Source organism: Cherax quadricarinatus, chromosome 71 (assembly GCF_038502225.1).
Source record: "Cherax quadricarinatus isolate ZL_2023a chromosome 71, ASM3850222v1, whole genome shotgun sequence".
Lineage (NCBI taxonomy): Eukaryota > Metazoa > Arthropoda > Malacostraca > Decapoda > Parastacidae > Cherax > Cherax quadricarinatus.
The window spans coordinates 7,027,756-7,044,415 of record NC_091362.1 but is presented as its reverse complement, the minus strand read 5'-3'; the positions used below and the strand labels follow the sequence as shown (position 1 = coordinate 7,044,415).

General features: G+C 39.0%; 1 protein-coding gene across 4 annotated transcripts in view; it reads right to left on the bottom strand.

Moving 5' to 3' along the window:
- LOC128700408 (uncharacterized) overlaps window positions 1-16,660 on the bottom strand; it is a 70,658-nt gene that overhangs the window by 39,202 nt on the left and 14,796 nt on the right. For 3 of the 4 annotated variants that reach the window (XM_070099982.1, XM_070099983.1, XM_070099985.1), the window contains exons 2-3: window positions 11,541-11,846; window positions 3,622-3,766 (exon numbers count right to left, since the gene is read on the bottom strand). In XM_070099982.1, the coding sequence (XP_069956083.1) occupies window positions 3,622-3,766; window positions 11,541-11,617 (222 nt within the window). In that variant the 5' untranslated portion in view covers window positions 11,618-11,846. The remainder of the gene's footprint in view (window positions 1-3,621; window positions 3,767-11,540; window positions 11,847-16,660) is intronic. The other variant, XM_070099986.1, reaches the window with a different exon arrangement.

Below are 16,660 nucleotides of genomic sequence, written 5' to 3'. Positions count from 1 at the left end.
ATTTTTAAGGGGACCTATCTTATTTCTAACTTTTGTTCTATAAACCTGGAAAAAACTTTGAGTTAGTCTTCGAATCCCTAGCAACTTTAATTTCAGTCCCATTTAGCTTTTCTTATCCCCTTTTTAACATCCCTCTTAATGTTAATATACCGATTCATAAGATGACCCTCACCTCTTTTGATGCGCCTATAAATTCCTTTTTTCTGTCCTAAAAGATATCCGAGCCTATTATTCATCCATTTGGGGTCATTTCTATTCAATCTAATTTCCTTATATGGGATAAACGTCCTTTGGGCAGCAAGTATTGTGTTAAGAAAGCTGTCATACTGATAGCTCTCTTCGTTACCCCAGTCCACAGATAAGTGTTCTCTAAGCCCATTGTAATCTGCTAAGCGAAAATCTGGGACCAGCAATGAATTATCCCTACTATCATACTTCCATTCAATGCTAAAAGTAATTGATTTGTGATCACTTGTGCCGAGTTCCTGTGCCACGTCTCGGTTAAGGCAAATACTAGGCAGGTCCCTCAAAATCCATCACACTAACAGAATATTTTCCCAACTCAATTTTCAATGCTACCCAAGCAATAAGCTTTGATAATTTTATTTACTCATGTGCTAAAACCTTGGGTAGTTTAAAATTTGGGTTGGATAAATACACGAGTGGGTGGGGCTGGATTTGAGTGGGACTTGCACGTGAGTAAATAGAATTATCAAAGCTTATTGCTTGGGTAGCATTGAAAATTGAGTTGGGAAAATATTCTGTTAGTGTGATGGATTTTGAGGGACCTGCCTAGTATGGGCTAGCAGGCCTACTGCAGTGTTCCTCCTATCTTATGTTCATATGTCCTTATAACCATACTAGGCAGACTGTTCCACTCATCAACATAAGAACGGAAGAAAAGAGGAACACTGCAGTAAGCCTGTTGGCCTATACTTGGCAGGTCCTTCACAAATCCAACCCACTAACAGAATAATCACTACCCAAGCAATAAGCTTCGATAATTCTATTTACTCACGTGCAAGTCCCACTCAAATTCAACCCCTCTTACTTGTGTATTTATCCAGCCTAAATTTGAAACTACTCAAGGTTTTAGCATAGATAGGACCTTGGGTAAAGGGATGGGGACTGTAGTGGCAGGCTTCCTTGTGAAGAACATTGTGATGGGCAACTGAGACCGTTTCTTCATATCTACAGAGTTTTGTAGGGAATTATGCCTCTATCAATGTCGTTCATCAACTTCAAAGTCCAACATAAATATGATTTGGCAGCTGGGAATTCGCGAATGTGTGAAGCCCGCGAAAGTTGAAAACGCGAATGCTGAGGGAGACCTGTATATTAGGTTAAGTCTGCCCAAAATGCCTCGGCATGATAGTGGCTTTCTTTGCTCCAATCGTATTATGATATGTAAACACACATTGTAACCTTTGCAAAGAAATAAATTAATTTATTTACTTATTTAAGGAACTTCCATTGAAGGGAAAGCTTGCATCCTGAAATTTCATTCATATCCCGAAGCAAAAAATTGACCGAACGACGGTTCGTATCCTGAAAAATTTGCATGGTGGGGCATTCGTAAGCTGAGGTTCCACTGTATTAGTGAAATGCTGTAAAGCATGGCCTGCCTGTACCTATAAGATCTTGTTAATCTAAATTTTTTGTGCCAGAAAACAAACCTGCAGAGCAGTGGGTGTTAGAGCATAGTATCACAATGGAACTGTTCAAGCACTGAATGCTAGAGAACCACTAACATTAGAAGAGAATAGGGATTAGGGATACATGCCAAAAATAAGAGCAAGGAAAAACATGCAGAATAAACACTGCCACCCCAGCACAAGCTTTTATATACAGACACTTCCAAAAGGTAATTGTTGATACTTATTCCAAAAGAGCTCAATGTACAGCCAATAATAATATCATAACATTACTTTTAATGCCTCAGACTAGATACTGCGGTGGGCCATCCCTCATGAAGCCAATGCATCAACCCCAGCTGAAGGAAGTTAGTATCAAGCACTGAGCAATCATTTACATGCCTGCTGCTCTTTGTTGTATTGCATATTACCAACTAGTGAGGGTTTCTTCCACTGAAATGAAGAGATAGAAGCTACCAAGTGCCACATGTGGGCACAGACTGGTGGTCCTATACCACCCTCCAGTAGTGACTTATTTGTTAAATTCCAAGTAGGTACACAAGTTTAACAAAGATGGATGTTATTGGCAGTTAGTGAAATTTTAGTGTAGGATGATGCCTCAGCACAGAAACATAGAACATTTCCCAACAATGGCCTGCATGACACTACTTTGTCTTTCATGTCACTCTAGACTGGAGTAGATTTACAAGGAGCAGATCTTGGTCCTAAAACACACTGCCAAGAATGGATCTCGACTTCTCTTGTCTAATGAACAAAGTGTTTCCATATTATGGACATCTGCACTCTATAGATGTACACATCTCATTTCCACACGTGTTACATGAACACAATACTATGGCAACATCATAATCAATGTAGGTAAGAGCACACATAGGTACTCACACCCAATTAAAGCCATGCAGTTGGTCCTGCTTGAATAACATGCTGTCCATGAAGGCACAGCAGTAGGAATAGTGCTTTTACACAGTCTGATGAGCAGATAGGTCAGAACTCTCAAAAGCTGTACCAGCAAGAACAGCATGTGGCTCAGCAAGAGCATCTGACAATATGGAGTTAATGAAGCACACTTTCACAGGAGTCTCAACTTGAGCAGGGCCAGGAAGATAAAGAAGCTGCATAGCTAGCTTTTATTTCGACGAAAGTTTAGCTATATGTAGAACTTTATCAAGGCCAGTTACTAGGTGAACTGACAAACAGGGCAAAAGTAAGTTAACTTCAGAGCAGGGATAAGAAGATACCAAAGTTTTTGCTGATACTAGTACCATCAAAAGCAGCTGGTATAGATACTTTGGCACACTACTTTAGAGTGGCCTCAATACTGAACAGGAAAAACTGTTACACCAGCTACACCTGGACAATATTTTAACTGGCACAGCAAGAGGTGGCCTTATATTTTATAACTCTTGCTTTTGTTACAAAAAACACTGCTGTCAATAAAAGAAATACTGCACAACTAGACTTTCAAATTCACACTTCAAATTCATGGAGACCTCTAGGAACGTAACCCTTAAGAGTCTGAAGCATACTCTATTAGAGCAACTAGCCAAGCACCTGTTTTGCTGATATTCTGCAACACCCAGAACAGTTTCCTCAACATAGCGGAGTCTTCATAATTTAGCATTTTTTTTTTTTACATCCAAATACTCACTCAAGATGAAAAATCTTGATCCATTACCATTTACAAAATTACAGCCATCTTCACAATATCAGGAATTATGATATGAGAGGTAGTCAACAAGGAAGCAAAACAAGTGTTATGCTTATTTAAATAGCAAAGAGCAACTTTTGAATGCAGTTTTATATTACCTTATTTACTGAAATGCCCTTGTACTATGAAGTGGCAATTAGAACACTCAAAGTTACTGTAACAACAAGCAAGAAAACTCAAGAAAAAAATAAGCAAAGCTTTACATACAAGATCCCCATAAGGTCAACACTACTGTAGTCTCCTACGCAATGCACACACCTCAACAGACATTGACATTTCCTGGTCAGTATAGCCAAAGCTGGATCGGCGCAGCCATGATCGTGGGTTTCGTCCAGAGCCGAGGTGAAAGAAGCCTCCATCTTCATTAGAAGGTGGGGATATTATGAAGTCATCTACCTCATATCTGTTACAAGCCAAACCAATTTGGTCAAGTTTAGTTATACCTGTTAAACTATTTTAAAGAAAAACTTAAGGATATTATATATGAGCCAGAGTGGAAGCAAAATACTAGGATTTTTTTGACAATGACAAAAATAAAAATGAAGAGCATAAATATTTTATGAACCTGATCTGTAATCTAAAATCCTAAAAATAAAATGTTCCAAAGGCTAAATAGTAATAATTCCAACTGCATGCTCCTAAAACCAAACAATTCATAAAACACCATTTTAAGATATAGGTTACACATCATAATGATGAAAGCTTTCTGCTTTGACATGCCGACATTCAAATTATCAAGAATTTAAAAATTATAGATAAAGAAAGTAACCCTACAAGTTAGGTAGCAAATTACATGCTTCTGCCTGACAAGGCTCTAAATAGAAGAAAAGCTTATAATACACACACATAGAAAAGCAATTAATATAACAGACTGGTTGACTCTGGTTCCCCATTACAAACACTTTCCAATACATTTTTATATGCTCCAGTAGTGCTCCAACCTACCTGGGGTTAAATGAACTAACTTGTGTTGATGTTCAGCCATCACACAAATCTGCCTTGGATGTCAAACTTACAAGTACAGAATATACTAGATATAGTACAGTACCTGCTGTAAGGGGAGGTGGGGGGTTAGGACAGTGCCCATACCAATTATTGTAATGCTATATGCCCAACTTAATTGCCAGCTTATGGAAAACAATACTGATTAAGACGCATCAATTTGCCACTATCAAGACTGATTTCCCATGACTGTACAGAAATCAAGATCAAACTGAAATACAAACACTTAGAGTATTGCTTGCATTTCAAATGTGGTATAATATCCAAGTCAATAGACCAAACAGGACACATTACAGAAAGTCCCACAATGTAATACTCTTCAAGCAAGGTGAGGGTATTCAGGTTTGATTGGAGGAAGAAAGGGACAAATTGCAATATGCCTGTGACCAGTTTCAGGGTTTTATTCAGCTTTGCATCTGAGGCCAAACTTTCCTGTTCACCTGTTTAACCAGGCTGTTGATTACCAGCCTGCTGGCCTGCAGCCTGGTTGAAACTGGCACTTGGTGTGGGTAGTGATCCAGTTTCTTCCTGAAGACTTCTACCTTTGTTCTGACAACAACTGTCTCAAATGTGATGGATGTTGACCTATGGGTCTAAGGACAGAGCCTAGGAGTTGTCACAATCAAACAATAAAAAAAGCACTGATATTTCTCCCAATATTCTGATATTTTATATTACTGTGTTATGCATTCTACTAAATAATGAATTCTTCTCTGGCAGTTACATTTTTTATTTAATATACCCTTTCATTAATGCAACCCACAAAATTAGGAGACCTGACAGTACCAAGATTTAAAAAAAAAAAAAAAAAATTCTTCTGAAATGGTAAAGAATCTTTTCAAGTAGTAACACCAAATGTGTGAAATTTGATAAAAATAAAAATTTTAGAAATTATACAGGCCCAAAGTTGGCTTTCTGGGCTCAATTTACACAGGGCAATTTTGCCCAATTTGAGTTACATTTTAATAATCCTTTGAGGGTTGGGACCCCTGCTCTCAAACTTGCTCTCAGGGTTGGAAAATTTAAAAAAAAAAAAAAATTATGAAATGGTAGAGAATATTTTTTTGAAGGTAATAAAAAAAAAAAAAGGTCCCAAATTTGATGGAAAATGACGAAATTATGCTTTTGCTGTGTCAGCGATATTTACGCATTGGCGATTCTGCTCAATTTGAGTCGAATTTTAGGCCAAATACTACATTATTCCAGTAGACCAAATTCTTAGCCATTTCCATTCTATCGACTGAATACAAAAAAAACTACCCATTCAACTATTTCAACTACCCACTAGTCATCAGAAACTGTAATTTGGCCAATTTAACACAAAATTCAAGAAATGCCAATTTCAACAGAGTCCAGAATAAACTAGGCAGACATTCCTGGCACTAAAATAACATTTCCTGTTCATAAGTTAAGTCCCCAGCATTCTCCAATATTACCCATGAATTCCATTTAGAGTTTATTCACACAAAAAAATAGAGAATTTACCATTATGCAGACTAGTGCATTATTGTAATAACTCTTTGTCTTTGTTGTGGACGTTTCGCCATCCAGTGGCTGGCTGGATGGCGAAACGTCTACGATAGGGATGCCTGGGTGTTGCGCGTGTCTTAATTTCATCTTGTCGGTATTATATACCATTCTTGTACTATTACTACTACTACTACTACTAACTACTACTACCACCACCTCTTCCTGCCTATACATAGCCGTCCTGCCCCACTTCTGGTTGGTGTGACTTTGTAAATGGTCCAAGTCGGACCGAAACGTCGTCGTAAGCTTCTCTCTTTTATGTGCGGGTTATTTGTGTATTGTTATTGTAATAACTGTATAAATGTTAGTGCATTCCTAAAAGCATATCAAACTGGACAGATGGACACACATTAGAAACGTGATGTCATTTGTGTACTCTGAATATTGGCAAAAAGTGAACATTTCCGCTACTTTGAGCTCAATTTCAAGTTTTTTTTTGTCCAGAAACCAATCAAATCATCTATTTCTGTAATGTATATTCCATTCTATTAAATGAGACCAAGAAACCAAGAATACAACCATAACAACCATACAAAGATATATACCATAAAGTTGTCATTTTAAGCCAAAAACACAGTCACAGTTGTTTCTCCCATTATGCACTGCATGTTGCAGGACTTTTTAATATGGTGCTCACTTACTGCACAGACCCATTCTCTCATATCTAGGCCCAAATTTACCACTCGCAGCTTATCCGAGTGAGCCGAGCTCATTGCAAAGAACTACGGGATTGATCTGGGCTTCAAAGCTGTAGTACAACACGATCCACCCTCAAAGGGTTAAGCCAATTCCAATGCCCAATTTGACCCTTTCAACCATCAAAACTAATATCCACAGAAATTGGCAATTTTGAAAATTGTACACAATTAAAAAATCCAATTTGACAAAAAAGTTCAAAATAAACAAACGCTGTAGGCATTCCACTAAAGCAAAATGTTTCATTTCTTAAATTAATAAAATTATGATTAGTCATGGTTCAGGCCATCCCAACTGAAGCAAACCTAATAAAAACCCATGAAAAACCAAGGAAGGCATGGGAAATCATGCCACTTTGAACCCTATTTCAAGCTACTTCTGGCATGCAACACACCAGAAAAATCTTTCACTAGTACTCTATGTCTTCCGTTCAATCAACGGATACACAGTCAATAAAGCCATAAAAAAAAACCTAAAAAATACCTCAGTCACTATTTTAAGCCAAACACAAGGCTAGAGATTTGTTTTTCTAATCATGCACTGCATGGGGCAGGATTTTTATTATACTGAGAATACTCATTACAGACCTGCTCTCTCATTTCTAGGCCAAAATTTACCACTCGCAGCATATTTGATGGCACTGTGCTGAAGTCTTAGATCAATGTGAATGACAGTGTCATCAACGAAGTAGATCTTTGCAAGACAGTGAAAGGATTAAAAAAATTATTTGGACTTCATTGAGACAATACAATAATACCCTTAATACATTTTTCACTTAATGAACTATTCTCTGATCTAGATCATTAAGAGGAGTTCCACCATCAAAAAAAAAAGAGGAGGAGTTGTCTAGATGGTCTAAATATAAAAGACAAAACAAGAGTGAATTAGGAGACTACACACCCCAAGTGATGCCAGCATCACTCGCACAAACCTGCAATTTAAGCACAGCTCCCTCAAATATGCTGTGAGAAGCAAATTTTGGCACAGACAAGCAGTACAAGGGGAAAAACAAAACTCTGAACTAGTGTTTGGTTTAAAGTACCAACTGAGGCACTTTCTAGATTGTTAATTTTTTTATGGCTGTTTCTTTGTAGTTGTAATAGTTGAATGGGTAGTTTCTTGTGTTCAATCAATAGAATGGCAGGCAAACTAGCAAAATTGCTAAGAATTTGAATGACTGAAGCAAGAAAACTGGCTGAAAATAGGAGTCAAATTCAGAAAAATTGCCCATAAATAAATTGTCCTGTAAATGCTAAGTTTATGCCTGTATAATTCCATAAGTTTTCCATCAATTTTTGTACTTTATCGCCAGAAAAAGATTATCTACCATAAAAAAATAAAGCAATATTTATTATGGAAACAAACACACATGCAGTTTAATGTGATCCTTTATTGACAACGTTGTCAATAAAGGATCACATTAAACTGCACGTGTGTTTATGTTTCGATTGTGTCGGTATTTTATACCATTTATTTTCAATATTTATTATCTTCAGGGGTGTGATCAGTGAAAGGGTTAATACCTTGGCAGCAGTAATTGAGTGTTAAAGCTTTTGTACTCTTCTGTAGAACAGAAACCTTTTTAAATTACTGATAATGGAAAAAACCAATCTGTTACCCACTAAAATTTTCAATTATTTCAGTCCTGCAAATTTGGTAAATATTTTTTTCTTTTCAACATACTGACTGCCTCTCACCAAGGCAGGGTGACCCAAAAAAGAAGAACACTATAGCTTTTACACAGGAGAAGAGGGTTACTAGCCCCCTGCTCCTAGCATTTTAGTTGCTTTTTACGACACACAACTTACAGAGGAAATATTTTTCTCCACTTTCCCATGGTAAATATAAGAACATAAGAACATAAGAACGAAGGAACACTGCAGCAGGCCTACTGGCCCATGCGAGGCAGGTCCAAGTCTCCTACCGGCTTAAGCCAATGCACCCAACCTAGTCAGGTCAGGTCACCTTGACTTAAGGGAGGAACACGGCAACCGTCCTGGTAGCACAAGCTGATCAGGTCCAACTCACACCCACCCACACCCACTCATGTATTTATCCAATCTATTTTTAAAGCTACACAGCATTCTGGCCTCTATAACTGTACTTGGGAGTTTGTTCCACTCATCCACAACTCTATTACCAAACCAGTACTTTCCTATATCCTTCCTGAATCTGCATTTTTCTAACTTAAAACCATTGCTGCGAGTCCTGTCTAGGCTAGATATTTTCAGCACACTATTTACATCCCCTTTATTTATTCCTGTCTTCCATTTATACACCTCAATCATATCCCCCCTAATTCTACGTCTTTCTAGAGTGTGCAGATTCAGGGCCCTTAGTCTATCCTCATAGGGAAGGTTTCTGATACATGGGATCAACTTTGTCATCCTCCTTTGTACATTTTCCAGAGAATTTATATCCATTCTGTAATACGGTGACCAAAACTGTGCAGCATAATCTAAATGAGGCCTAACCAAGGATGTATAGAGTTAAAGAACAACCTGAGGACTCCTATTATTTATGCTTCTTGATATGAAGCCAAGGATTCTATTAGCTTTATTGCGAACACTTATGCACTGTTGTCTTGGTTTCAGATTACTGCTAAACAGAACTCCTAAATCTTTTTCGCAATCCGTAATATTAAGATCTACATTATTTAGTTTATATGTGGCATGGTTATTGTCCTGTCCAACATTTAGAACTTCGCATTTGTCTATATTAAACTGCACCTGCCACCTCTCCGACCACTGCATCAGTCTATTCAAATCTTCATGGAGTGCTCTAATGTCCTCGTCAGAATGAATTCGACGGCCTATTTTGATGTCATCGGCAAACTTGCTGATGTCGCTCTTTATGCCCTCATCTATGTCGTTTATGTATATTGTGAACAGCAGGGGGCCCAACACTGACCCCTGTGGAACACCGCTCGTGACGCTTCCCCACTCTGATTTCTCCCCATTTATGCAAACTCTCTGCTGCCTATTTGTCAACCATGCCTCTATCCAGGAAAAAATTTATCCTCCTATTTCATGTGCCTTAATTTTCCTAGAACATATAAAGCATATAAGAGCATATAAAGATAAAGAATCACACAGAGTGGGAGTTGTCACAGTTACTCTTTGCTGATGACACTGTGCTCTTGAGAGATTCTGAAGAGAAGTTGCAGAGGTTGGTGGATGAATCTGGTAGGGTATGTAGAAGAAAATTAAAAGTGAATACAGGAAAGAGTAAGGTTATGAGGATAACAAAAAGATTAGGTGATGAAAGATTGGATATCAGATTGGAGGGAGAAAGTATGGAGGAGGTGAATGTATTCAGATATTTGGGAGTGGACGTGTCAGCGGATGGATCTATGAAAGATGAGGTGAATCATAGAATTGATGAGGGGAAAAGGGTGAGTGGTGCACTTAGGAGTCTGTGGAGTCAAAGAACTTTGTCCTTGGAGGCAAAGAGGGGAATGTATGAGAGTATAGTTTTACCAACGCTCTTATATGGGTGTGAAGAATGGGTGATTAATGTTGCAGCGAGGAGAAGGCTGGAGGCAGTGGAGATGTCATGTCTGAGGGCAATGTGTGGTGTGAATATAATGCAGAGAATTCGTAGTTTGGAAGTTAGGAGGAGGTGCGGGATTACCAAAACTGTTGTCCAGAGGGCTGAGGAAGGGTTGTTGAGGTGGTTCGGGCATGTAGAGAGAATGGAGCGAAACAGAATGACTTCAAGAGTGTATCAGTCTGTAGCGGAAGGAAGGCAGGGTAGGGATCGGCCTAGGAAAGGTTGGAGGGAGGGGGTAAAGGAGGTTTTGTGTGCGAGGGGCTTGGACTTCCAGCGGGCATGCGTGAGAGTGTTTGATAGGAGTGAATGGAGACAAATGGTTTTTAATACTTGACGTGCTGTTGGAGTGTGAGCAAAGTAACATTTATGAAGGGGGTTCAGGGAAACCGGCAGGCCGGACTTGAGTCCTGGAGATGGGAAGTACAGTGTCTGCACTCTGAAGGAGGGGTGTTAATGTTGCAGTTTAAAAACTGTAGTGTAAAACACCCCTTCTGGCAAGACAGTGATGGAGTGAATCATGGTGAAAGTTTTTCTTTTTCGGGCCACCCTGCCTTGGTAGGAATCGGCCAGTGTGTTAATAAAAAAAAAAAAAAATAAAGATCAAAACCTATCTCCAACCACATTATAAGCAAAAATAATTTTATTATCAATGAAGTAGAAAATGTACCCCATCATATGAAAAAAAGTTATTTAAAAGTTATTAAAGGCTTGAGTAATACCTGCAGGCAAGCTGTGACATTTTACACAACATCTAAGACAATTGTGTGTTTTCAAGCTTACTGAAAATGCATCTTGTAGCTTTTCTAAAACCATGTTACCTTAGTTCCCTGAAAAGAAATAAATTTGTGCAATTCAAGGGTTTCAAGCAATTTAGAGATAAAGAACTTTTTACTGATGTCCCTGGTGATACAATATATTTAACACTTCTGTTTGTCTCCTAGTCATTCATATCCTCAGGAATTTTTCCTCTTAACAAGAGGAAAAACTCTTGGCATAGGTATGGTCTGAGGGATATTACTGTAGTAATCAGAGCACTTGAAATAACCTCAAACCCCAATGAATGAAGCATCAGTCACTTCAGACTGTCCAGGCACCATACAACTTACAGATTTACCACTTTTCCCTAATTTTTGCATATTACAGAATACATGCATGGTTAAGTGCTAAACATGCAGGTCCATACAGTACCTTTGGAATGGAAGGTAATAACTTTTGATTCAAGGAAGGGGGTAGCTCCAGTTCCTTGAATTATGAACCCTTCACCAGCATTAAGGCATTCTGATGAATGTCATCAAGCATGAATGTAAAAGCATTAAAAACCATCATTTAACTTACACCTTAAATAATAATTTAAAGATAACCATATTAATACATACATTAAGTTCAGAATAACATACCTCATTCCTTTTTTCATTATCCATTTAGGAATGCCAAATGCTCCACTTGGTGGCTCGATGGTCCTTGAATCATCCATGTTGACTAGCGTTTACTAAATTTTTCAAAGAAATTTATAGAAGAATGCAATATGTATTGAAAATGGTATGCAAAACCAATCAGAAGAAGATTATTTACAAGTAAATTTCTATATACAGGCCCAAAGAAAGAAGAGGGTAAAAAGATAGACTATTCAAGCAGGAGCAATTTTGTTGATTGATGCCAACAAGGACAATGTTGCGAGTCTTCTAACCAGCATGATGATCAATCTGTAAAACATCACAAACTGTAAGAATTTTAAAAGGCTACATTATTCAGTGTAAATGTTAAGATGAATTTGAATTCACACAAGTAGACAAACTTTTATATTTAGAAATATGCAGGAGAGATGTTCAGTGTCTGAAGCAAAGTCTAAAGAGAGGAAGTGATAAATGAATGCCACGAATGAATAACACAAAACAGAGGAATGGGACGGTGTGCAAGAGTCTAGTAGAAAAGAAACCGCTTCAGTTGAATCACTAAATTCCTACATTATATTAGTAATAACAAATCAACCTTAATATCAAGGGGCCAAAACTTTCAGTACGCTGCTATGAGAAAGAATAATGGTCATACGTGGGGTTAACGTAGCCTAACTTGCTGTACATGCTCTACATAATGCACAAATATTTCTGTATCTATTATGATATGTCAAGTTTGATCTGGTTACCCAGATCACACCAGTTCCCTCAACAAGTTGGACTGAAGGTTCTGGCCTTTGCAGCACTAGAGTTCCTTCGAAGGATTAGCATGCAAAGGTTAACACCTTCAATCAGCATGTACAGTGGACCCCCGCATAGCGAACGCCTTGCATAGCGAACAATCCGCATAGCGAATGCTTTGTTCGCCAAAATTTTGCCCAGCATAGTGGACAAAAACCCGCTCAGCGACCTTCGTCCGAGACGCGTCCATTGTTTACCAGCCAGCCTCCGCGGTAACATTCAAGCATACACTCGGAATATTTCGTATTATTACAGTGTTTTCGGTGCTGTTTCTGGAAAATAAGTGACCATGGGCCCCAAGAAAGCTTCTAGTGCCAACCCTGTGGTAAAAAGGGTGAGAATTAGTATGGAAATTAAGAAAGATTTTGAAGGGTTTGGGGCTAACCCTGAGAAGCCTATGCCAGTTGTGGAATCCATTGTGCCTACTTCAAAAATTAAGGAAATGTGTGCACAGTGGGTTGAACTGCAAACCTTTATGGATGAAAATCACCCTGACACAGCTGTTGCAAGCCGTGCTGGTGACTATTTCAATGACAATGTTATGGCCCATTTTAGACAAATCGTAAAGGAACGGGAGGTACAGAGCTCTATGGACAGATTTGTTGTGCGACAGAGGTCCAGTGACTCTGAAGCTGGTCCTAGTGGCATTAAAAGAAGAAGGGAAGTAACCCCGGAAAAGGACTTGCTACCTCAAGTCCTAATGGAAGGGGATTCCCCTTCTAAACACTAACTCTCTCTCCCCTCCTCCCATCCCATCAATCATCACCAGATCTTCAATAAAAGTAAGTGCTATGTAATTGTGCATGCCTTTTTCAGTTTGTGTGTACTAAAATTAACATTTTTTTGTGGTAAAAAAAATTTTTTTTCATACTTTTGGGTGTCTTGCACGGATTAATTTTATTTCCATTATTTCTTATGGGGAAAATTAATTCGCATAGCGAACATTTCGCATAACGACCAGCCCTCTTGCACGGATTAAGTTCGCTATGCGGGGGTCCACTGTATAAGGAATTGTTGGCACAGTAAGTCTGGGGTACATTTACCATAAATCTAAATACAGTGGACCCCCGGTATTCGATGGCATCGGTATTCGATGCAATATATCGCAAAAAAATTTCCTCGGTATTCGATTGAAAACCCGGTATTGGATACAATTCGTACAAGACGTGTCCACGTGTGGCCTGAACTGCCCCGTGTATGCCAGTGTTTACAAGCCAGCCAGTGTGCGCGCATCTAAGGATACATTTGGTACATTCCATATTATCCATATTATCACTGTTTTTGGTGCTTGTTTCTGCAAAATAAGTCACCATGGGCCCCAAGAAAGCTTCTAGTGCCAACCCTTTGAGAAAAAAGTCGCTAATGGCTTATGAAATGAAGAAAGATAATTGCAAAGTACGAAAGTGGAGTGCGTGTGTCGGAGCTGGTTAGGTTGTATAATAAACCCCAATCAACCATCTCTACTAAAGTGACCAGGAAAACGGCAATCAAGGAAGCTGTTCTTGCAAAAGGTGCAACTGTGATTACGAAACAGCGACCGCAAGTGTTAGAAAATGTTGAGAGATTGTTATTGGTGCGGATAAATGAAAAACAGATAGCATCTCTCAAGCGATCATTTGTGAAAAGGCTAGGCAGTTGCATGACGATTTGGTAAAGAAATTGCCTGCAACTAGTGGTGATGCGAGTGAATTTAAGGCCAGCAAAGGTTGGTTTGAAAGATTTAAGAATCGTAGTGGCATACATAGTGTGATTAGGCATGGTGAGGCTGCCAGTTCGGACCAAAAAGCAGCTGAAAAATATGTGAAGGAATTCAAGGATTACATACACAGTGAAGGACTGAAACAAGTGTTTAATTGCGACGAAACAGGCCTGTTTTGGAAGAAAATGCCAAGCAGGACCTACATTACTCAGGAGGAAAAGGCACTCCCAGGACATAAGCCTATGAAAGACAGGCTTACTCTTCTCATGTGTGCCAATGCCAGTGGTGATTGCAAAGTGAAGCCTTTATTGGTGTATCACTGAAACTCCCAGAGTGTTCAGGAAAAACAATGTCCTCAAGGCTAATTTCTGTGTGCTGTGGAGGGCAAACGGTATGCAATGGGTCACTAGGGACTTTTTCTATGACTGGTTACACCAAGCATTTGCCCCCACTGTGCAAAATTACCTAACTGAAAAGAAATTAGACCTTAAGTGCCTCCTGGTATTAGACAATGCCCCTGGTTATCCTACAGACTTGGCAGAGCGACTTTCTGGGGACACGAGCTTCATTAAGGTGAAGTTTTTGCCTCCTAATACCACTCCTCTCCTGCAGCCTATGGACCAGCAGGTCATTTCCAACTTCAAGAAACTGTATACAAAAGCTATGTTTCAAAAGTGCTTTGTAGTGACCACAGAAACTCAACTGACTTTTAGAGTTTCGGAAGGATCACTTTAATATCCTCAATTGTATAAACCTTATAGGTACGGCTTGGGAGGGAGTGACTAAGAGGACCTTGAACTCTGCTTGGAAAAAAATGTGGCCAGAATGTGTAGACAAAAGGGATTTTAAAGGATTTGAGGCTAACCCTGAGAATCCTATGCTAGTTGAGGAATCCATTGTGGCATTGGGGAAGTCCTTGGGGTTGGAGGTTAGTGGGGAGGATGTGGAAGAGTTCGTGGAGGAGGACAATGAAGAACTAACCACTGAAGAGCTGCTAGATCATCTTCAACAGCAAGAGGCCACACTTGAGGAAACTGCTTCGGGGAAGGGGGGGGGGATAGAGAAATTGAAGAAGTTGCCTACTTCAAAGATTAAGGAAATGTGTGCAATGTGGCTTAAAGTGCAAACCTTTTTTGATGACAATCACCCTAACACAGCTATTGCAAGCCATGCTGGTGACTATTACACTAACAATGTTGTGAAACACTTTAGGAATGTCATAAAGGAACGGGAGGTAGAGGCCACTATGTTGTGCGACAGAAATCCAGTGACTCTGAAGCTGGTCCAAGTGGCATTAAAAGAAGAAGGGAAGTAACCCAGGAAAAGGACTTGCTACCTCAAGCCTTAATGGAAGGGGATTCCCATTCTAAACACTAACACCTCTCCCCTCCTCCCATCCCATCAATCATCACCAGATCTTCATTAAAGGTAAGTGTCAATTATTTTATTGTTATTGTAATTATTCTATTGCATTAAACTTAATATTTCATGTAGTAAAAATTTGTTTTTTTTCATACTTTTGGGTGTCTTGCACGGATTAATTTGATTCCCATTATTTCTTATGAGGAAAATTGATTCGATTTTCGATATTATCGGTATTCGATGAGCTCTCAGGAACGGATTAATATCGAATACCGGGGGTCCACTGTATTCATCTTGACTGGAATGCTAGCAGCAAGTCCAAACCCTAAACGTCAGCCACAAGATAAAAAATATATTGTATCATTACTTTGTAGTGCATTAGCAAAATGAAATACACGCAGTATGTATTACATTATATACAGTGGAACCTCGAGTTTTGGCCACCCCAAGTTTTAGCCGTTTTGAGTTTCGATCACTTTTTTCGGTTATATTTTGTCTCGAATTTCGAACATTACCTCGAGTTTCGGCCGCCGTACCAGACCTGTTCGCCTGCCAGTGCCCACACAAAGCATCCCATGCATGCGTTGTGGGTCAGTCTGGCTTTGTTTCTCCTCGAGTGAACATTACCCTGCACTTTCATCCAAACATTTCACAATAATCCATTGTTTATTGTGCTTGTTGATTGAGTGCAACTGCTACATAATTAACCATGGGCCTAAAGAAACTTTCTAGTACCAGGCGTTTGGTAAAGAAAGTGAGAAACACAATAAAATTGAAGAAAGAAATTGTAGCAAAGTATGAAAGTGGAGGAGGAAGAGAGACGGAAGAATGTGCCTCTAGCGATTCTACAATATGTACGATACTAAAGCAGCAGGAGTCAATAAAGGCTATAGTGACAGCCAGTGATAAAGTGCAGCATTAACAGTGTAGCAAATAAGTTAAGTGATTAAGCGATAGAAAATGGACATGAAACTAACTCCTCTAATGTTATTGGAGGTGTGTAGGGCCACTGACAACACCGCTGCCACTGCCACCACTATATGTAAGCCTTATGCTGTCAGTGGCCCTTATAAACCCAACACCACCACCACTCAACATACGTAATGACATATTTTATTCATTCCAGAGTATATATCATGTTTCTATGGTTTTAATATTGTTTATTATGTCATATTAGATCAATTATGATAGATAAATAAACTGTTAAGTTGATATTAGCATCATATTGAAGGAGTATCTTGTCCTGTTTCCAAACAAATTC